Source organism: Molossus molossus, unplaced genomic scaffold (genome assembly GCF_014108415.1).
Source record: "Molossus molossus isolate mMolMol1 unplaced genomic scaffold, mMolMol1.p scaffold_m16_p_19, whole genome shotgun sequence".
Taxonomy (NCBI): Eukaryota; Metazoa; Chordata; class Mammalia; order Chiroptera; family Molossidae; genus Molossus; species Molossus molossus.
Genome location: NW_023425354.1, coordinates 13,957,662 through 13,981,132, shown reverse-complemented (window position 1 = coordinate 13,981,132; position 23,471 = coordinate 13,957,662). Strand labels below are relative to the sequence as shown.

At 48.2% G+C, this 23,471-nt stretch overlaps 1 protein-coding gene across 2 annotated transcripts in view; it reads left to right on the top strand.

The window, feature by feature from the left end:
- The first annotated feature begins 5,417 nt into the window (after positions 1 to 5,417).
- The window catches only part of MRC2 (mannose receptor C type 2), a 64,540-nt gene continuing 46,486 nt past the window's right edge, over positions 5,418 to 23,471 (top strand). For both annotated transcript variants that reach the window (XM_036268804.1, XM_036268802.1), the window contains exon 1: positions 5,418 to 5,544. In XM_036268804.1, coding sequence (XP_036124697.1) covers positions 5,418 to 5,544 — 127 coding nt within the window. The remainder of the gene's footprint in view (positions 5,545 to 23,471) is intronic.

Sequence of the window (23,471 nt, the reverse complement as noted above, 5' to 3'; positions counted from 1 at the left end):
GTCGATTGGTTGACATCTGCACAACCCCAACCAGGGCTGGAATCGAACCCAAGACTCTTTGGCCTGTGGGCAACACTCTTACCACTGAGCCATACTGGCCAGGGCTCATTGATGTTTCTATCTCTCTTTCCCTCTCCCTCTCTCTAAAATCAATAAAGAAAAAAATTAAAAAAAAAAAAATTTCCCCAGTAATGTAGGTGCCAAAGAATAAGTTCCTTTAGGTTAACTGTCACAATGTCTTACAACCTGGAAGAGGTGGAGCCAAACCTTGAAACGTCTTCCCTCATTATCCCAGTCCCTCTGGGATCCTTACTGCTGAGGACAAGGGGGTAGTAGCCACATGGAATCAAAGGGCAGATTGCCTGAATGGAGAGCTGAGGTTTTGAGCTGCAGGAACCAAGGGAGAGAGTAGAGAAGGTGGCATCTGCCCAGGCCAACCCAGGGCTTGTTCAGGCTTCTTCCCTGGCTTGGAAAGGGTGATGGTAGGGAAAATCTTAGTGTCCCTTGGGGTTCACACCTCCTTCTCTAGCTGCCTCAGTAAGGACTGACCACATCTCTCTTACATCCTCCTACCCTGGTCATACAACTGCATTCTTCCTGTCGGTGTCCTCCTTTCCTAAGCTTTGTTGTAGGTATGACCTGCTAGCGGTGTCTGGAGGCATTGCTCGGCTCCTTGGGGCACCATCTCGCTGGAGAGGCCACGAAGCCCAGAACCAGGAAAGGGGACTAACATGAGAGGAACCCTAAGTACAGGGAGTAATGACACCAAAACATGTTTGGCAAAGGGCACCTGAGACTCAAGAGAGAAATGACTTGCTTGGGGACATGTGGCTAGTGAATGGCAGAGCTGAAATTCCAACCCAACTCCAGCCCCCAGGCCTGGACTCATCCCACTGCTCCATGCTGGGCTATTTACAGCATTAATTCTCCATCCAAAGTGATCATGAGATGCTTCTACCAGAATTTGTTTACACTTCAGAATACCGCCTTTTATGTACAGAGAATCGGGAGGTGGTCAGGCAGGAGTGGAGGCTGTATTGTTCTCTTGGGCAAAAGAAAACAATGTGGCAGTCCCGATAAAACTGACCTGAGCAGCAATCATGGACAGTAGGGAGGGGGGGTGGGCTGGAGAGGCACTCAGGGCCAAGAGTAAGGAACAAGAGAGACACCTGATGTCCAAACGGCCAAGGAAGATGAGAAGCAGGGAGAAGTCTAGAGTTCCTGATCATCTTTATCCTGGGGCCATGCTCTTATCTTTTTATTTTTTTTTATCCTCACCCGAGGACATTTTTTGATATTTTGTTCAGATAGAGTGGGAGGGAGGGAGAGAGAGAGAGAGAGAGAGAGAGAGAGAAACATCGATGTGAAAGGGACACATCGAGTGGCTGCCACCCGTACGAGCCAACCAGGGCCGGGGACAAACTGCAACCGAGGTACGTGCCCTTAGCAGGAACCAAACCCGGGTCTCTCTGGACTGCAGGCCGACGCTCTAACCGCTGAGTCAAACTGACCAGAGCACTCTTATCTTTTTAGATAGAACTTTTCAGGTAGGAACTGCTGCCCCATTTACAAATAGGAATTGTGAACTCAGAGCTTGAGGAACTCACCGAATCTCACAAAGCTAGTAAAAGTAGGACAGCCAGGATTCTAGTCTGCCCCTTTCACTAAACTGGTTTGATGGAATCCGCAGACCCACTGTGCTTATACTTGGCTAACAGTCAGTGTCTGACTATTTTCGGTTCCACTATAGCTAATATGATCTTAGCAGAAATTCCCTGGACCACGTTGCAGAGTTCACTGAGTCACCAGTGTTGTAGACCAACGAGACAGACCAGACTCAGACTCCGAACTGGGTTCAAATTAAGAGAGCTTTATTAGCCGCTCGGCGACTGTCCCATCCTACTCAGAGGAGAGAGCAGCCCCGAGCTCAGGGGGAAGGTTGCTTATATAGTTGTCTTAGCCCGTTAAGGAATTTGGATTAGGGTATGCGAGCAAGCAAGCACGTACAGAAGCAGATATTTGCAGTTAGCTGTTATGCCTGAGGGAACAATCAGTTTCTGTGTACACAAAGCAATGGTTATCTATACAATGCAGTGGTTATCTATTAGCAGATAGTTCTTGCCATTCCCTTAAAAATCCAGGGGCAAGGTCATGTGTTTGTCCTTTACACCAGCACCTAGCCTGATGCCTGGCAGATATTAATTAATGACTGTTCCACTGAGCTTTAACAGGAATGGTGACGAGCCTGTGAGGCTGTAGGGCATAGAGGATACTGGCCCTTTTTTGGAAGTAGATGAGGGTCTGGGTGCTGGGTCCTTCTGAAACCCCAGCCGTCACAACACCCCACAGGCCTGCAGACTGTGACCATGTTTCCTTGACAACTGATCTTGCACAGGATCTTTTTTTTTTTTCTTTTATTGATTTTAGAGAAAAAGGAATGGAGAGGAAGAGAGAAACATTGATGAGAGAGAACATTGATTGGCTACTTCCTGCATGCCCCCCCACCCCACCCCGGGATTGGGCCCACAACCTGGGCAGATGCCCTGCCAGGAATCAAACCACCAATGTCTTGGTGCTTGGGTCAATGCTCAACCACTGAGCCACACCGGCTGGGCAATTGCACAGGATCTTGAAGCAATGGAGGGCCGGGCTGAATTCTCCACAGGTAGAATTGCCCAGACACGGTCCAGCTCTTTGCCCTGTGAGCTCAAGTCTAAGACATGGTGACTGAGGATGTGGACCCAGACAATCAGAATACAATGTATAACCCTGGCTGGCTGAGCAGGAAGTCTCATCCTGGACAGATCCTAAAATAGGGTGTCAGAGGAGCAAACATCAATCCCTGCTAGTCAAACGCACTTTCGTGCTCCTCAGCCCTGAGTGGAATGTGGCAAAAATTGTGTGTATTTTTTTTTTTTTATCCTCACCCGAGGACATTTTTCCATTTTTTTGTTCAGATAGAGTGGGAGGGAGAGAGAGAGCGAGAGAGAGAGAGAAACATCGACGTGAAAGGGACACATCGAGTGGCTGCCACCCGCACGACCAACCAGGGCCGGGGACAAACTGCAACCGAGGTACATGCCCTTAGCGGGAACCCAACCTGGGTCTCTCTGGACCGCAGGCCGACTCTCTAACTGCTGAGCCAAACTGGCCAGGGCAAATTGTGTGTATTTTCACCACTAAACAAAACTCTTCTAGGGCTGCTACCTAGTTTACTCATCTTTGCTTCCCCAGCAGCTAGCACAGGGATAGCAATCAACGGCTGTTTAATTTTTCCCAGGTAAATCAAGACATGAGAGAGCATCTTGTGCCAGACACTCTGACCAGTGCTGGCAAGTGGTGGACTTTCTGGACCCCTTCATTCACTGGTGATGTCTGGTGGTTGGCTTCTGCCTTGCTGTTGGAAGGAATGCCAAAACGTACTTGGGCTGGTGGGGCAGGGCCATCCAAACCTATTCCAGATCCTTGGGAGCCCTGCCTGAGTTCATCCTTCAGAGGAAAAGGGAAGTTTAGTGAGGACTGTGGCCAGCAAAATCCAGAGATAAGAGAGCCGATGGAAGCCTGTAAATTGACTTTGAGAAGACACTTCCTGTTTTTCGGCTGCTCAGGACAGGGAAAAGACAGCAGCTTGGCTAAAGCTGGCAAATCTTCAAACCCCTTGTAGATAACAGGAGAAATGTGAGAAAGGGGGCCAAGAGAGGACAATCTTTGAGACAGCCCCAGCATGGCCAGTAGCCTGCACAGCCCTCGGGTCCCAACATGCCACATCAAGAAGTCTGTTCCAAAGGGCTTCAGAGAAGCAGCAGTCACCCGAAGGGACATGGCTCTGTCAGACCTGCCCAAGCTAGCTATGGAGTGCCATGAGCTTCTTTGGCTTGGTTGCTAACCATATTTTAGGGCAAAAATGCAGATAAAGGGAATCTTCCCAGAGGACAGTAGACTATTTCAGTGGCTGCTCACAGTGAGCACTGAGCACCCACAGTGAGCACTGAGCACCCACTGAAATCCCTTCCATACTCGCCAAGAATCTCAGCCCAGCAGAGAAGAGAAGCGCTAAAGGAGCATCTCTGGCCCCACACCCTCGCTGCAGAGATGGGGAAAGATTTACCCAAGGCAAGAGGAGTAAAAAAAAAAGGAGGAAAAAAATTTTTTTTTGAATTTATTTCCAAAAATAGCACCGAGGTGGACTACACAGGAAACAATAAAATTTATATTAGTTTCATAGTGTTTTTATTTGATTACGCATGATGGGAGAACGTGAATCTTCTCTGCATTTAAAACCTCCAAATGTCTCTTTGGCTCTGCGCCCAGAGATTCCAAGGGACTTTTCCAAGGTCACTCAGGGAATCAGGGGTAGAGGTGGGGGCTTGACTCCAACATCCTGACTCCCAATCTAGCGCTCTGCGTTGGGGTGACCTGTTGCATAATACGGAATAGCTGTGGATTGTCTCCTCTTATGAAAGTTCCATTTGGTCCTTTGCGACTAGCCAGCCATTCCCTTGCTGGTGAGAGTGAAGTCTGTCTTCTGGAGCATCCGGTGGACAGATTTTCCCTAGCTTTCTGGGTGCAGCCCCAACCAGCAAAAGCACTACACCTCTCTGCGCCAGGGACGCTGACATAGGGTTACGCAAATGCTAAAACAAGACGTGCAAATGTTTGCGCTCCGCCCATGGTCCTGGGGCCTTGCCTCCCCCTCCAACAATCTTCGTCCGGGTGGTGGAACTCTGGGCTCCGCCCCTTCCCCACCGCACCGAAGACGGGGTCCTGCCCCGCGTGAAGGTAGCGGATGCTCGGCGGCTGGAGACGTCCGCAGGGAGAGGCGGGATAGAGGGGGCGCCAGCGGCCCGGGTGTGGTCGCCTGGGTCAGCCGCGCGCCCCCGCCCCCGACCAGCCGGGCCTCGCAGTCCACGTCCCGCCTCGCCGCGAGGTTTGCGGAAAGTTTTGCAGTTGCTTCCCTGCCCGCGCCAGCCCGGGAGTTGTGACGCAGCGTCTGGGGCTCCGGGCCCGGGCGAGGAGGGAAGGCGAGGCGGGGAGAGGGAAACGGAAAACAGAGCGCGCACGCCGGGGTCCCCCTCGACCCCGCGGGTCCCCCTCTCCACCTCCCCTCCCTCTGGGCACTGTCTGTCCGGCCCCGGCCCTGAGCCCGCCCGCACCATTCCCTCCTCCCACGCTGCCCGCTTCCCTTCCCCTCTGCCCCTCACACCCTCCTCCTGGGCTCTGTGCTCCTCCCTCCGCCCTCCCTCCGCCCGGCCTGCCTCCTTCCCTCCTCCTCTCCCCGGGAGGCATCACTTCGTCCCAACCCGGAGGAAGACGCGAGCCCCTCGCGGGCGGTCATCACAGCCCAGCGCCCCGGCTGCCACAGCGCGCTGCGCCCGTGCTCCCTCGGTCCCCGCGTCCCCCGGCGGCGCGCCGCGGGCATGGGGCCCCGCCGGCCGGCTCCTGCGCCCTGGCTTCGCCACCTGCTGCGCTGCGTCCTGCTACTCGGGGGTCTGAACTTCGGCCACCCCGGCGCCCCCGGGGACGCCGCCACCGTCGCCCTCTCGGGTAAGGTTCTGCTAACTTGGCCAACTTCGGGGGCCAGGCGGGGGAAGCACCGAGGAGCGGGCCTCTCGTCTCCGCTTTTCCCTCCTTTTTAAATTTTCTTCCAGAAGCGTGTCTGCGTGTGTGACTCGGTTTTTAAAAATCGTCTCCGCGTTTCTGAAAGCGGGGAGGAGAGGGGGAGGAGCGCGCCTGGAGGTGGGGGAGGACCTGAGTGGAACCAGATGTGGCGGGCGGAGGGGGAGGGGAGCCCGGGGGTCTCGCGCAGCCTCGGAGGAAGGGGGCGGGCTCCGGGAGGACCCCCGCGCCAGCCCTCCCGGACCACCCGGCGTTGGCCCTGCCCTCGGCCCCGGGACCTTCGGGGCGCGCCCGCGAGAACTGGAGACTCCATCTAGTAGACTCCAAGAAGGTCTTCTTGCTTCTCCCCAGGACTGATGCGTTATGATTGTTTTCGCATAATTCGTAGGGCTTGTGAGCCTCCCTGGAATCTCGGGGTGTTTGTAATTTTCTTTTCCACACTTGGTCTTCAAGGGCAGCTTGTGGCATGCGGCATCCTCACGGCTTGAACAGAGCTCTGTGGGCCAGTTTTGTGCCACCAGGATGCAGCAACAGGCTGGACAGCGCGTGTGTGTGTGTGTGTGTGTGTGTGTGTGTGTGTGTGTGTGGTGTGTGGGCGGCTCTGACCAAACTGGCACCCCTCCAGAGTAGACAGCTCTTGGGCCGCCAAAGAGCTGCTAAAGATCCAAAAACCCAACCAACAAAAAATACAAATCTTAAACTATACCTTCTCTTTCTGCTCTTTCTAAAAGGTGACAATTAAGTGTGGGGACAGACAGACCCGTCATCAGTAATCTGAGAGCTAAAGGGAAAGATCCACTCGCTTCCTGGGGGGCTTGCATGAGTCAAAGCTGTAATTGCCAGGGAGTGCAGTCATTATACCCCAGTGCTGGGCCCAGCTCCATCTTGCTTTATGTTTAATTTGGGGATGGGGGTGAGTGAAGGGACAGTCAGTACAGTGTTTGCAATTTTGTGCAAAGTCCAGACAGCCCCATGGCCAGTGCTTGCTGGGTTGGCCCACCCAACAGGTGTGACTTTTGCCTCTGAAACACATATCTGCCCCCTGTTTGCGACGCTGGGAGAGGTGGGGGCCAGGGTGATCCTCTTCACACCAAGCAGAGTTCCCCTGCTGAATTTCAGACCCACCTGGAATTGAATGTGGACCAACACAAACCAGACAGTAGCTCCCCACCCACTGCAGGTCGGGGCACACTGGCTGCCCCTGCCTCCTGCATTCCTGCCTGTGTATTGCTGCTCTGTGAAGGAACCCAGAAGGCAGGCAGGGTGTGAGGGGTGGAGGAGGACGGCCATTCCATTTTAAAGCCAGGCCCTGGGAGAGTCGTGGCCAGAGTGCTGACTCGGCCTTTCCCCCCATGGAGCTTTTGACGGAGGAGGCAGCTGGAAGTGTCTAGTGAGAGGCCCTGTCCGGGAGGTTGCCTGCAATGCCCCTCTGCCTCCTGGTCTCCTCCCCGCCCCTACTGTCCCTCAGGCTGTGTCCCTGCACTTGTAGCCTCCACTTCCCCAGTGGCATTGCATTGATCACTGCCCCCATGGAAGAAGCTTAGATGTGGGGTGGGGTGGCAGCAGTTGGGGAAGTGGGGGGCGAAGTTGTAGGTCTTGTCCCTGCATATCACTGTTTCCTTTGTCCAGACTGCGCCTCCTCGAGGCCGAATTCCTTCCTTATCCCCCTGTACCTGATGAATTAGGGAGTCACCAGGAAGAATTTACCAGCACCATGATCTCAATGGCCCAGGAAATGCTTGTGGGAGCCAGGATTGGGCTTGACAGGCCACTGCTGCTGGGGTGAAACTTATCCTGGGGACCCGTGCCTGTGGGTGGGCTTCCTGTGGGATGAGAGGATGGAGCACTGCAGCGCCCCTTGGGGTAGCAAGGTGGCAGGGTGGCAGTGCCTTCCTGTTATGGGCTGGCAGAACCCATCTTTCCTCCACTTCGTGGGATGCCCAGTGCGTGTGGCCGGAAGACCTCTGTTGATATGTAAAATGACTGCATTTTTTAACAGCATTCACTGTTCATTGCTGAGCCAAATGCTTGAGGAGGAGGGAAGGTACAGAAGAGTGTAAGATGTATCCTTGGAGAAAAGGAAATATTGTTGGAGAATGAAACATGACACATTTAACAGGGTGGGGAGGCAGGATTCCATTGGTGGGGTGCCTGCTCAAGGCCAGGAGCCATGCTGAATGCTTTATGTGCAATTTCTCATTTAAGTCTGATTATAACTCAACGAAGTAGGTACTGTTGGGCCCACTTTGCAGTGAAAATGGAGGCAAAAAGGGGTTTTATCATTTACTGTGGCTCACACAGCTAGTAAGTGAAAATCTTGGACTGTGGATACTTAAATATCTGGAGTGGAGCAACTGTGGGGCAAAAGGTCAGCAAGGCTTTTTGGAGGAAGGCTGGGTGGGACCAGGCTTTGCAAAGGCAGAGACGGGAGCCGCGGGCAAGACCAGGAAGGTGGGCTGGACTCTTCTGGGGGTTATGTGGAAGCTTGCTGAGCTGTGGTGGGTGGGTGGGGAGAAACTCAAGTGAAAGAGGCCAAAATGGGGGAGCGACTTGCCATCTGGCAGTGGGGGATCCTGTAGAACCCTTGCAGGTTTCTGAGCAGAGGAGTGAGGTGCAGATTGGATAGAGAGTTGTGGGGAGCCCCAGGGATGCAGGTCAAGGAGTGTGGAGACCTGGGAAATCTTCCTATGGGGACAGACTCTGCTGTCTAAAGGAGCCTGGTGTGGCTCAGTTGGTTGGGTGTTGTCCCGACAACTTGTGGTTCCATTGCAGGTCAGGACACATGCCCTGGTTTCGGGCTTGATCCCCAGTATGGGGCGTGCAGGAGGCATCCGATCAATGTGTCTCTCTTACATTGATGTTTCTCTTTCTAAAAATCAATTTTTAAAAACATTTAAAAAAGTCTGGCCAGTGTAGCTGAGTGGTTGAGCATCGACCTGTGCACCAGAGGCCACCAGTTCGATTCCCGGTCAGGGCACGTGCCCATGTTGTGGGCCAAAACCCCAGTGGGGGGCATGCAGGAGGTGGCCAGTCGATGTTCTCTCTCATTGATATTTCTCTCTCTCTCTCCCTCTCCTCACTCTCTAAAAAATCAATAAAGGGGAAAAAAATCTAAAATCAATAAAGGAAAAAAGAAAAACATTAAAAAAGAAAAAGCCCGGTTGGTGTGGCTCAGCGGTTGAGCATTGACTCATGCTCCAAGAGGTTGCTGGTTCGATTCCTGGTCAGGGCACATGCCTGGGTTTTGGGCCAAATCCCAGTGGGGGGCATGCAGGAAGCAGCCAGTTGATGTTCTCTCTCATCATTGTTTCTATCTTTCTCCCCCTCTCCCTTCCTTTCTCTCTAAAAAAAGAATCAATAGCCCTGGCTGGTTTGGTTCAGCAGTTAAAGCATTAGCCCGAGGACTAAATAATCGCAGGTTCAATTTTGGCCAAGGGCACGTACCTCAGTTGCAGTTCCTCCCTGGCCCTGGTCAGGGTCATGTGGGAGGAGCCAATCGGTGTGTCCCTCTTACATGGCTGCCCCCCCCCCCCCCCCACACTCTATCTGAAAATATTTGAGAAAATATCCTTGGGAGAGGATTAAAAAATCAATAAAGAAAAAAAAAATCAAAAAGGACAAGGAAGGGAGACATTCCTTTTGAAAGACTTTCAGGTACTTGTTGCTACTGCTGAGTTAGCCAGACAAATCACCTGTACCCCTTCCCCCTCCAGTATTCAGGCTTCCTTGTTCCAGCCCACTCACCTTCTGTGAACTGTCAGGGTGAGGATGGTGCCCACCTGAGCTTTGGTTGGTGCTGGGATCCTGCCCCCGGGTTCACCTAGGCAAGATGAGGGCGCCGGCAGGGGAGGAGGAAGCCTGGGTCTTGGTCCTTATTTGTTCACACTAGAAAATCTTGGCTTTCTGATGTCTGCCTACATGGTACAGTGATTTGGGCTGATGAGATGGTTTCAGAAGTACCTTGAAATTCTCAGAAGGGTATTCATTTGGATTCACCACTAATTTAAGCATTAGCTAGGAGCCCTGCTGGACCTGTGGAGTAACGCAGTGATAACAGCAGTGGCTGATTCTTGTGCTGGGCGCTGTTACTGGCACAGCTCTTCTACATGGGACCGCCCTCCACCCTCGGAGGGTATCATCCAGTGTCCACAGCGGCAGCAGATTAGTGATGTGAAGTCATTTGCTCAAGACTGCTACCACCACACCAGTTGAAAGTGGTAAAAGCAGGATTCGAACCCAGGTGTGGCTGCTGAGCCTGGATACCTCAGCGTCAGGCTATGCTGTCTCTGTAAAATTAGGCACTGCGAGGGTATGTGCTAGGAAAGACTGGAAAATTCTGCTCTATGGGTTTCCCCTGTGGCTCCACGCCCTCTTGAACGACCTCTCGCTATGTCCCGAGAGGAAGGCCAGGAAGACGGCAGGGTGGGCAGCCCCGTTACACTCTGGCTGTCTGTGCGCTCGTCTCTCCCCCCGTCCAGTGGGCCCAAGAGGCAGGGACTGAGTCTTGCTAAGTGCCTCCGACATATCTGAAGGGGCCTGATGGAGGAGGAGCCAGCCCCAGCCCAGCACCCCAGCTTTCCTGAGGTCAGGGATGCATATGTTTCTTCCTTCTGTCAGTGGATGTTTACTGAGCCCACACAGGGATGACCGATTGGGTCTGTTCTTTGGAGACCACTTTTCCCTGCACTTGGAGGGCCTGGGCACTGCTGACCGGAAATGTCTCTTCATGTTTGGTCCTTCATTAGATGGGGAGGGGCCACTTTCCCATGACTGGATCCTGTAAATCTGGGTGGGGTGGGCCATCGCAGTGGTGACACAGCTCTTGGAACGCGCCCTGGGCACTGCACATCCCTGTTACTCCTCAGGGGTTGCCAGTAAACAGGCAGACTGGATGAAGCCATCTGTGGCCAGCATCAGTTATGTCCAGCCCCTCAGGGAACAGATTGGATTGGTTCCCTAAACTGGAGTCTGGGCCCTTGTGGAACTCAGTGAGTAGTTCCTTTCCTGCCCTTCCCCCTCTTCTTTGGACCTCTCTGTTCCCTCTCCCTAGCCTTGACTGTGCGGAGCCCTCCCACCTGCTTGGCTGGGCCTATGCTCTCTTCCTCAGCCCCCCCCCCCCCGACTCTGCATTCTGCCGCACAGCTCTGGTTGTGCTCCCTCTGTTCTCCTTAGCTCGCCTGCTCCATCCTCCCTGAACCATCACTGCCTCTCCACCCCCTGGCCTTTGCACATACCAGTCCCCCTGCCTGGGATATCCTTCCCTTCTTGCTCCCTGGCTGCACCTGCCCTTCCTTCAAGACTCAGGAGGACACCGAGAGGTCCAGATCACTGCTTCTTGGGCTCAGGTGGGCTGAGGAGTGACAAGTACCCAGATGTCACACACAGGGATGAACCTCAGAACAAATGTGGAGGGGTCTCATTTTATCTCTTTCTCCAAGATCACCTCTAAGAGGACATGATGAGAAGCTTTGGTGGGCTTGGGGCTCCTATAGGGAAAAATGAAAAGCCAGTGTCCCAGCCTTTCCCGACATCCTCAGCAAGTGTTTGGAAGGGGAGGCAGATGCCAGGCTCCCCAGTGTAGACTGAGGCAGGCGTGCACATGGCCGGGAACATTCCCCTCACTCTTAGTCCTCTGGAAATGTAACTCAGGATGGGATCAGTGGGACCATAATTATTATTATTATTTTTTTGTTCCTCACCCAAGGATACTTTTCTATTTATCATTAGATAGCGTGGGTGGGAGGGGGAGAGAGAGACAGACAGACAGAAACATTGATGTGATAGAGCCACGTCGACTGGCTGTTTCCTGCACGACGGCAACCAGGGCTGGGGATGAACTGCAACCGGAATGCCTTTGCCTGGAATCGAACCCGAAACTCATTGGTCCACAGGCCGACACTCTAACCACTGAGCCAAACTGGTCAGGGCAGTGGGACCATAATTAATGCCACTCACCAGCTGTGTGACCTTGGGCAGAGGCTCCAGTCCCTTCATTTGTATAATGGGAAAAATAAATTAATACCCCCTTGTAGAGTATTGTAATACCCAAAAATGAGATAACATATGGATGAGATACATGCTTGGTACAAAGCTAGACATAGCAGTTTCTTAGGAAATAATATTTAGTTATTACTATTGTAAACATGAATATCAAGGGACTTAAGTATGAAGAAACACAGTCTTCAACATACAAATCCTAATTACTGACATTGTTTCTTAATCAAATCAGGTCTAAACTCTCTAATTTTATTTTCAATTTTTTGATTGATTTTAGAGAGAGAGGAAGGGAGAGTGAGAGACATCAGTTTGTTGTTCTACTTATTTACATGTTCATTGGTTGCTTCTTGTATGTGCCCTGACCCGGGATTGAACACGCACGATGTTCTAACCAACTGAGCTGCCTGGCCAGGGCCACATTTGTCATCCTAAGGGGCAGCTTTAATCATCAATAGAACCAAGTCTGCAACTTCTGAATTGAGAATTTGAAGCTTTTCATGGTCAGGGTCTGCCCTTTCTCTCCAACCCCTTGCACAAGTCGAACCGAACTACCTGCCAGCACCCACAGGTACCCTGAGGTCTGCCCGGTGAGGCCTCTGCTCCGGCTCTTCTCTCCCCCAGGCACCTGTCCCACGGGTCCGTCTCCGAGTCCCAGCTCTTACCTGAGGCACTGAGTTCCCCCAGAGAACCTTTCTTTCCAGAGCTCCGCTTGCATTTCCTCGCTGTCACCCACCTGCTGGAGCCTCTTCCTCCCTTTGTCCCTGCGCAGGTCCCAGCACAGTGCCTTGGATACAGTGGCATTTAGTAAATATTTATTGAAACAAAAAAAATAAAGAGAGAGAGAAGGAAAAGAAGGAGCAGATAAGTGTTCCAAAGAGCCCTGCCCCCTCTCCCGTTTTATTGAGATATAATCAACATACAACTTTAGTTTAAGGTACATAATATAATGATTTGATCTGTATATATTACGAAATGATTGCCACAAGTTGTTAACAGTCAGTCATCAGTTACCTCACATAGTTACAAAATATTTTTACTTGTGATGAGAATTTTCTCTCTGCGGTAGAAAGGCACTGAGAGTGATCCTTCCAGAGTTTTAGATGATGTCACAATCATAAAAAACATATGGCACTGAATAAACAGAAGAAAGTCCAGTGGACTGAAATAAATTCCAGTAGACTTAAGCTGTTGTAAGAAGTTAATGTGAGACACACCAGAAAAAAACACACTAATGGGAAAAGGAATCTTTTATATGTTATTGGACAACTGGATTACAATTTACAATTTTAATTTCGGTTTACAGTTGATCACATTTGAGAGCAGGTGGCAAGCTGTCACAAAGAAAGTGCAAAGATTACTAGAAGTTAAAGAAGTAACTTTCGAAACAGGAAACCCAATCTTGGCAGAGCTAGGAGGATGTTAATATGTGTGACTGAGGCACCGTAAATTGGTTCAGTCTTTCAGGATTCAGTCTTTCAGACAATATGTCAGAAATTAGATATGTAAGACTTCATAGCCTTTGACTTCATAATTCCACTTCTGGGAATTCATGAGGCATTAATCCCAAAGAGAAGAAAAGTTAATAGAAGTGCTATTTGGGGTTGCAAAACAAATTGGAAACCATCTAAATGCCCGACAATAAATATAGCTAAGCAAACTAACATACCTTAACATGACAGATAATGTCTGTGGCTAATGTAAATAACAAGTATACAGCTAATGTCAGAAATATGTCTAAGAAGGGAGTTATCATGACCACAGGGCAATCTTACAAAATAATATGCACATACCAATGACCATTAGTGAAGACGCATGCCTGATCACTGATAATTATTTATTCATTTGCTCAATTAACTATTTTGTTTTCAGTTTTGTTTTTGTTCTCCTGAGCACTGACAATGGGCCAGGCATGGCATTTGGTGCTGAGAACACCTTGGTGTACAATCAGGCATGGCTCCTGCCTTCCCAAAGCTTGTATTTTGAGAGCAATCCCCCAAATGGAGAGCAATGTAAATAGAGTTAAATGTTCACTGATTTCATTTTAGGGGCTATTTTTAAGTCCATTAAGAGAAAGATGGAAGCAACAGACTGCTCTGGAATCTCAGGCTCAGGGCCGGGAATCTGTCTAACTGTGGAGACAACACCCAGAGTCAGCCCAGCCTGGTGGAGTAGCAGTTCAACAGGAAACAGCCTTGCAGCCAGTCTTAGTCACTGAGGAAAGGATTTTCTGGTATAACCTCATTTCTGCAGGATCTGAGAATATATAAAAGCACTGGTGGTTTCGAAAGAGCTTGGAAGCACTGTTTATAATAGCCAAAACAAAACAAACATGCACATAGAAGGAGATACGGATAAATGACAGATACAGACACACAAGGAAAGATAATGCAGCAGTGAATGAATGGACCTCAGCTACATGCATTAGCACGGGTGCATCTTCGAGACATAACGTGGAGTGGGAAACAAATCCCACAGGACGACGTTGGCATCGTACTCTTTCTCAAACCATTGGAAAACTTGAAAAAAATGTAATGCAGTGAGGAGCTATGTAGTCTTCACCTAGAAGCACCAGCTGTTAACATTTGGCCACATTTGTGTTACCTCCTGGGAGGGGGGGGGGTTGAAGCTATAGGCAGTTGTAGATGTGGTATTTCCCACCTAAATACTTCACCATGTATCAGCTAAAAGCAAAGACATTTCATATTACCACAACAGCTTAGTCTCACATACAGGAAATATAACAGATACAATTATTTTGTCTAATATGCAGTCCATGTTTGGATTTCTCCAATAGTGCCCTTTACAGCTGTTTTTTTAACAGCTGTAAGTCCAGTATCCAATTTGGCGCCAAGTCTGTTTGAGTCTCTTTAAGCTACAGTAATTGCTGGGCCTTTTTGTCTTTTATGGTATTGCATCTTTTTAATGACTCCTGGCCAGTTTTGTGAAATGTCCGTAGTCTAAATTAGTCTGATGTTTAACCATTCAATTCATGTTAAACGTTTTTGGAAAGAAAACTATGTGGGGGATGATGTGTCCTTTCCATTGTATCATGTTAAGTCCAAGTTTGTTTCCTTATTGGTGATGCTGACTTTTTAAAATTAAAATACAGTTTATAGACCATATTACATTAGTTTCAGGTATACAGCATAGTTATACAACATTTATATACCTAACGAAATGGTCATGATAACCATCTGACACTGTACAAGGTTATTATGATGTTGACTATATTCTCTGTGACTGTATGTCACATCCCTGTGACATTTATAACTGGAAATTTGTACTTCTTATTCATCTTCACCTTTTTTGCCCCCCTCCCCAGCAACCATCAATTTGTTCTCTGTATCTATGAGTCTGTTTTGTTTTGTTTGCTTCTTTGCTTTATTTTTTTAGATTTCACATATAAGTGAAACTATACAGTATTTGTCCTTCTCGGTCTGACTTATTTTACTTAGCATAATATCCGCTACATCCATCAGTGCTGTCACAAATAGCAAGATTTCATTGTTTTTTTTTATGGCTGAGTAATACTCCTGTGTGTGTGCGCACATATGCAAATCTCACATCTTTCTCCATTCATCTAATGTTAGACACTTAGATTTCTCCCCCATGTTGGCTGTTGTAAATAATGCTACAGTGAACATTGGGGTGCATATATCTTTTTGAATTAGTGTTTTTGTTTTCTTTGTGTTTTGTTTTTTTTTTTATCCTCACCCGAGGACATTTTTTTCCCCCATTTTTTGTTCAGATAGAGTGGGAAGAAGAGAGAGAGAGAGAGAGAAACATCGATGTGAAAGGGACACATCGAGTGGCCACCATCCACATGACCAACCAAGGCCGGGGACAATCTGCAACTGAGGTACGTGCCCTTAGCGGGAACCAAACCCGGGTCTCTCTGGACCGCAGGCTGACGCTCCAACCGCTGAGCCAAACTGGCCAGGGCATTTTTGTTTTCTTTGGACAGCTAGAAGTGGAATTGCTGGGTCATCTGGGAGTTCTAGTTTTAATTTTTTTGAGGATGGTGATGCTCACTTGGATCACTTAGTTCAGGTGGTGTCTACCAGATTTTCCCACTGACAGGTTACCTTTTCCCCTTTGTATTAAGTAGATAATATAGAAACCTAAACTATGTTTTTTTGTATCTTTATACTCAGTTTATATTCACTTTTAATAGTATAGAATGTTAGAGATTTACATTTTGAATAAAACTTAGGAGACAGTTAAGATATACTAATAAAGCTAATACAATATTCTGTATTCAAAGAACTACCTTCTTTCTCATATTAAGTTAAACTACATTCTTAAAAAAGCAAAGTTGGCCCTGGCCAGTTTTGCTCAGTGGTTAGAGCGACGGCCTGAGGACCAAAGAGTTGCAGGTTCAATTCCGGTCAAGGGCACGTACCTCAGTTGCAGTTCGATTCCTGGCCCTGGTTGGGTTGTGCGGGAGGCAACTAGTCAGTGTGTCTCTCTCACATCGATGTTTCTCTCTTTCTACCTCCTTCCCACTCTATCTGAAAATCAATGGAAAAATATGCTTGGGTGAGGATTAAAAAAAAAAGCTAAGTTGTTCATAGCAGCACAAATTAACCCCAAACTGGAAACCCAAATGCCCATTAGCGAGAGAATGGATAAATTTTGGTTTCTACACACAACTGAGTATTATATGGCAATGAGAAAGATCAGATGAACTCACTAATATACCGAGAAAGATGCCAGGGAATTTATGCCATATGATTTCACCGATATAAAATACAAAAACAAGGGCAAAACTGATCTATGCTGTTTGAAGTTGGGAGAGGGGTTACTTACCCTTAATGGGAGAAGTTGTGATCAGAGTGGAGGTCCCAATAAAATCTAAGAGGAACAACAAAAAGGGAAGTGATACCTATAGTGTGTATCGTGAGAAGCTTATATAAGCCAATGAGAAAAAACACACAAAATCTCCAGTAGTTTTAAGGCACCTAAGGTCAGAATAGATAAGACAATAAAGGCTGTGAACAGCATCCACGAATGTCCAATAAGCCAACGTCCAATAAGCCTACAGAAAATGTTGAAAATCACTAGCAACTTAAAAAAGCAAGATTGCCTACCCTGCCGGTGAGGCCTAGTGATTGAGCGTCTACCTATGCACCAAGAGATCTCCAGTTCAATTCCCAGTCAGGGCATATGCCAGGGTTGTGGGCCAAATCCCCAGTGTGTGTGTGTGGGGCATGCAGAAGGTGGCCAATTGATGTTCTCTCTCATCGATGTTTCTGTCTCCCTCTCCCTTCCTCTCTCTAAAAATCAATAAAAAAATAAGTAATAAAAGAATAAAAAGGCAAGATGCCATTTTCATTTCTCAATAGTGTCTACAAAGATTGGTATAACAGTATGTTCAACATGACATTATTTATAATTAAGAAATTGTGTTTACGAATTAAAGACTAGTGACAGCTAGGGAAGGAGTAAATGAAATATAGTATATCACATGGAATAGCATATTAAAGACAGAAGTATCCTTTTTTTTTATCCTTACCCGAGGACATTTTTTCATTTTTTGTACAGATAGAGTGGGAGGGAGAGAGAGGAAGGGAGAAAGAGGAAGAGAGAGAGAGGGAGAAACATCGATGTGAAAGAGACACATCGAGTGGCTGCCACCCACACGACCAACCAGGGCTGGGGACAAACTGCAACCGAGGTACATGCCCTTAGTGGGAACTGAACACGGGTCTCTCCGGACCGCAGGCTGACGCTCTGACCACTGAGCCAAACCGGCCAGGGCAAAGACAGAAGTATCCTTTTGCTGAAATACTAAGTACCATAACAAGATTCAAAAATGTTTGTATGAGTGTGTAGTGTACATACACAATATACATGAACATAAATTGTATTTTGGGTATACAGATAAAATTGGTGGAAAGCTCGTACCAAAATTTAACAGGTTTTGTATGTCATATGCTGCTATATTATATTATGTTACATATTATTTAAGAGGGTATTTAAGAGGGCAAGGCTTTTTTTTCTTTAAACATGTTAGTAATTTGGCGTTGGTTGGGGGGACAGTTTTCTCCTTGTCTAACCACATGATACAGCAGTCCTCCCCAACTGCCATCACACAACTTGGCCACCGCTGTAGCATATGACTCCACAGAGCCAATCAGAACCTCCCTGGCTGGGTGGGCTTTTCCCAGACTCAAGGGAGCCAGCCCTCCAACGTGGCTGCAGAAGGCTTGGGTAAACCTAGGTGCACAGTTGACAGCTCCAGGGACTGAGACCGCTCTTGGCTGAGACCCTGGTTTCAGTTTTCCCAGCAGCTCCATGCCTACCCCTCCCATTGTCTTTTGTTATTGTTGTTAATTCTCAGGATAATTCTGAGGATACTTTTCCATTGATTTTCTAGATAGAGTGGAAGGAGGGGGGCGGGGGAGAGACAGAGAGAAAGAAACATTGATGTGAGAGACACACATTGATTGGTTGCCTACCACACGACCTCAACCAGGGCCAGAGATCGAATCTGCATCCCAGGTATGTGCCCTCGACCGGAAATTGAACACAACACCCTTCAGTCCTCGGGCATATGCTCTAACCACTGGGGAACTGGTCGGAGCTGCTTTGCTTTTTAATCAGCCATTCACCACAACTGTGGCAGGAGCTCATTAGCACTCAAGAATGAAATCACAGCCCTGGCCAGCTTGGCTCAGCGGTTAGAGCGTCAGCCTGCGGTCCACAGAGACCCGGGTTTGGTGCCCGCTAAGGGCATGTACCTTGGCTACAGTTTGTCCCTGGCCCTGGTTGGGTTGTGTGGGTGGCGGCCACTCGATGTGTCCCTTTCACATTGGTGTTTCTCTCTCTTCCTCTCTCTCCTTCCCGCTCTATCTGAATAAAAAATGGAAATATGTCCTCGGATGAGGATAAAAAAAAAAATTTTTTTTTTAAAGAATGAAAACACAGAACCTGATAAGGCTCCCCTCAACTATGGACAAAAAGGGGACACATACTAAACCTGACAAGCTCAGAGGAGGGCTGTGTGGCATCCTTACAAACCCAGAGACCTAAAATAACCACAAAGGATGGTCTGAAATTAAAACTTTTTAACTAAAAGTAGTTTATGCTAGGTTGTCATGCCCTAGGCTGGAATCTTCCCCGAAAAAGGTCAATTATCACTGTAACTGAGCCTGTCTGTTACTTTGGAATGTCAAAGTGCAGGTACCTCACCAGAGCAGAGACCAAATCTCCTCATTGTTACTGAATTATTTGTCGACTGTTAACTACCCTGCACCCACCTATGTAAAAGAAATGTCCATCATTTTGCTTTTTATCCAATCCCAGAGGTGTTTCCCTGCGTTGCTTTCTCCCGCCTCCCTAATACATCACCAGTGGATTTCATGTAAGCCACTTACACCTTCTCTTGTGATTGTAATATAAAGTAAGGTGTAAAACTGCCATTCTCTGGAGCATGTTCTCAATCCGTTGAGATTTTGCTTCCCAGCAATTGTGGTCCATTTGGCTCAAAAACTCACAATAATTTTCCACAGGTTTGAATATTTCATATGTTGACATAACCCAAACTGATCCATTTCCTCAACATAATTTTAAAACCACAGAGCTAGGGGTGTGAAGAGCAGCATGCGTGCATGTGTGTGTGTGTGTGTGACCTGTCTAAATCCTCAGTTCCCTTTTAAGAAACAGATATATAATAAAAATCTAAAAGAAACCACATTAGAAATGCAGAGAGGTCTGCAAAACAAGAGGCTTCTTTCATTCCAAAAAACCAAACCAACACAAGGGGAGACAAATGAATGCAACAGAGCCAAAGTCTGGCCCTGCCCCACAGAGACACTGCACTGGCACAAATGTGGGAGAAGCAAATGAGAAGGTTGTGGGAGAGAGAGGGAGCGAGCCAGCGTGTGGCCTGCAAACTGCAACAATGCAATCTCCATTCTGAACAATGAGCCTCTTTCCTCTGGTAAATCTAGTGTTTTTGTCACTTGAGGTAACGTCGCATTTCCCCTCTATGGGGAGAAGTGGGGGTGGGGGAGACCAGAGCGGGTGAGCATGGGGGAGGCAGAGGAGTGGGAAGGAGTCTGCGGCACTGGGCTGGGTGGTACCTGGGGTGCTGCTGTAGGTGCTGTGGCTCCTGAAGCTGCTTTCCGTGCAGTAACTGGCGTCGTCGGCGTCGTCCATCTCCTCCGGATAAAGGGTACTGGCTGGAGGTGGGGGTCCCAGGCTGGGCGAGGAGGCCCACTGGGCCCTCCTGCAGGTGGAGGAAGAAGGCCCATCCCAGTTGCTGGGGCCCCACTCTGGATGCCTTCAACCGCCGGCTCCTTTCTTCCCTCTTGCGGGGTGACTGGGAACCAAGAGCTTCCAACAACCCCAGGCTTCTAACCCCGGGCTTCCAACCAAGGCCTGCGCAGGCCCCGAGCAAGGTCACGTGAGCTGCACCAAGGAGCGTGGGATGCCACGAGCCTCCCCAGGCGGCTGCTAGGGGACAGTGCTTGCTGCTCAGACCGATGTCACCTCCTGTCTCGGGAGGTGAAGTTGTGCTTAGTAATGCATTTTAACCCAAGGCAAAAAATAGTAGATGCCCCGATAAAGTAGAACAAACCGTGTGTGCGGGAGAAGCCTAGAGAAGACATTAATTATAAAAGATAAATCCTAAACCTCCCCTTGATTTCCATTATATAGCTTTCTGTCTGTCCCCTGATGATCTGCGCTTGTATTTGCTCACTGTCCTTCCCCTTCTTTTTTTTTTTATCCTCACCCGAGGATATTTTTCCATTTTTTGTACAGATAGAGTGGGAGGGAGAGAGAGGAAGGGAGAGAGAGACAGAAACATCGACGTGAAGGGACACATCGAGTGGCTGCCACCCGCACGACCAACCAGGGCCGGGGACAAACTGCAACCAAAGTACATGCCCTTAGCGGGAACTGAACCCGGGTCTCTCCGGACCGCAGGCCGACGCTCTAACCGCTGAGCCAAACCGGCCAGGGCTCCTTCCCCTTCTTCCATCCTTCCTTTGTCTAGCATTTTCGTTCTTTCAGGTGTTACAATGCAGTCAGTTGACTCATATAAGTCTAGTGTCGTCTCTTCATGCCCTGGATTATGACTGACTCCCACATTTCCAAGGTGTTCATTTCACACCGCTCATTCAGTAACAGTCCTGTTGGCAGTTGTTGGCAGTTGAGGTCTGCCTACATTGGTGGCTCTGAATTTCTCTCAAATTTAGGTCCTGGGGCCTAACCCCAAACCCCTCACAGCATGCAAAGGTTGAGCGGCTTTTCTAGGCCTTGTAATACTGCTGGATAAACTCTGCTGAGTGCTTCCACTGTGCCACACCCTCTTTCCACTTTGTGTAGATTGTAGACCTCCATGTACGCTTCACAACCACTCTGTCAAGCTGTTAGTATCACTAGAGTAGAGATGATGAAGCAGAGGTTTGAAGAAGGTAATAAAATTGGCCACATCACAGAGTTGGCAACTGAGAGACCCTAGGTTCTGTGAAGTGTAGGGAGACAATGTTTCCTGGGCCTCACTTTCTGCACCTCCTATGAGCAAAGGTGCTGATTATTTTGAACAACCTTTGCAAGGATGTTGGAATAGCCTTGGGGAATAGAAATAGTGCCATCCTCTGGGCAAAGGGGCAGGCATGCTTGTGGGAATTGGGCTCAAGGAACTAGCACAAAAAATGCTCATACACAGCCGGGCCGGTGTGGCTCAGTGGATTGAGCTCGTCCCATGGACTGAGAGGTCCTGGTTCGATTCCCGGTCAGGGCACATGCCCAGGTTTTGGGCTCGATCCCCACTAGAGGGTGTGCAAGAGGCATCTGGTCAATGTTTGATGTTTCTCTCTCACATCGATGTTTCTATTTCTCTCTCTAAAAAATAAAAACATTTAAAAAGAAAATGCTAATACACTAACAACTGGTATTGCCGTAATAACGACCTTTGTGTCTTGTGGGAGCCTCATGTCTTCTGCCAACACTAACTTGCCTGCTAGCTTGCGAGTAAGAAAAACCCCAAACCCTTTGCAGTTCCTGACCCGTGCTGTGCTACTTTACATGAGCGGTAATTTCTGAGAAATTCAATTCAGTTGTGCTTATTCATAAATATTGACTGATTTGCCAAATTATACTGTGTATTGTTACTTTTGAGTTTTAGAAGTTCTCTATGTCTTCTGGATGGTAATACTTTGCATTTTTACTTTGTTGACAGTACTTTGTGTGTGCCTATTTGTAAAGTTTTCATGAAGTTCTATTTGCTTGTTTGTTTGTTTATTTATTTTATCTTCACCCGAGGACATTTTTGCATTTATCTTCAGACAGAGCCAGAGGGGGAGAGGGAGGAAGAAAGAGAGAGAAACATTGATATAAGAGAGACACATTGAGTGGTTGCCACCCAATGGGGGCCAGGGACAGACTGCAACCGAGGTTTGTGCCCTTAGTGGAAACCGAACCCAGGACTCTCTGGTCCTCGGGCTGACACTCTAACCGCTGAGCCAAACCGGCCAGGGCTCTATTTGTTTATTTTTTAATTTTATTTTTCCTTTTGTTCCTTTGGTGTTATAGCCAATAAATCATTCCAGGTTCAATGTAGTAAAGATTTTGTCCTATGTTTTCTTCTAAGAGTTTTACAGCTTTCGGTATATTACATTTAAGTTTTTGATCCATTTTGAATTAAATTCTGTGTATAGTAATGGGTAAGAGTCCAACTTCATTCTTTTGCATGTAAATATCCAGTTTTTCCAACACCATTTACTGAAGAGATGGCCTTTTCCACCCTTGTTGAAAATAATTTGACCATATAAATGAGGGTTTATTTCTGGGCTATATTCTTCTATTCTATTGGTCTGTGTGTCTTATCTTTATGCCAATACCACTCTTTTTTGTTTAATCCTCACCTGAAATATTTTTCCATTGATTTTTATTTTTGTTTGTTTTTTTTATCCTCACCTGAGGACATTTTCCCATTTTTTGTTCAGATAGAGTGGGAAGGAGAGAGAGAGAGAGGAAAAAAACATCAGCGTGAAAGGGACACATCGAGTGGCTGCCTCCCGCACGACCCAACCATGGTCGGGGACAAACTGCAACCGAGGTACGTGCCCTTAGTGGGAACTGAACCCGGGTCTTTCTGGACCGCAGGCCGGCGCTCTAACCACTGAGCCAAACCGGCCAGGGCTCCATTGAATTTTAGATAGAGTGAAAGGGAGGGAGAAAGAGAGAGACACACATCGATATGAGAGAGACACATCGATTGGTTGCCTCTTGCATGACCGACCGAGGCCAGGGATCAAACCTGCACCCCGGGTATGTGCCCTTGACTGGGAATTAAACCCAAGACCCTTTGGTCTGCGGGCCTATGCTCTAACTACTGAGCCAGATCGGCCAGGGCTGCCGTTGTCTTTTTAAAGGACAACTTGGAGTTGAGCTTCTTCCACTTGCAGGCCTTGGTAGGAGGGTCAAAAGCTCTTTCCATTAACAGCCCGGCAAACTCGAGCCTCTTCATTTTGCACTAATTAGCCAGAGTGTTTACAGAAAAGGCAACAGAGAGAACGATAGTTGTAATACAAGTTTGCATTTTGAGAACAGCAGGGGACAACATTCTGTAAGCACTGAATGGCAGTACCTATGGATAAGACTGGAGTGCAGTCAGAGAAGCTCCATCCAGTGTTAGGGGATAAGCTTTCCAGTGTTTTAAGAACTTTGTGATTTGTCTGTATAACATTATGTAACAAATAAGAACTAGAGATCACATGAGTATTTACCGAGCACATAAAATCAGCCGGGGTCAGTGTTAGGTATTTCCACATAGGCTGTGTTTGTAATCCTCAAATTCCTCCATTTCACAGATAAAGAAATTGAGCCAGCCTAGCTGGTGTGGC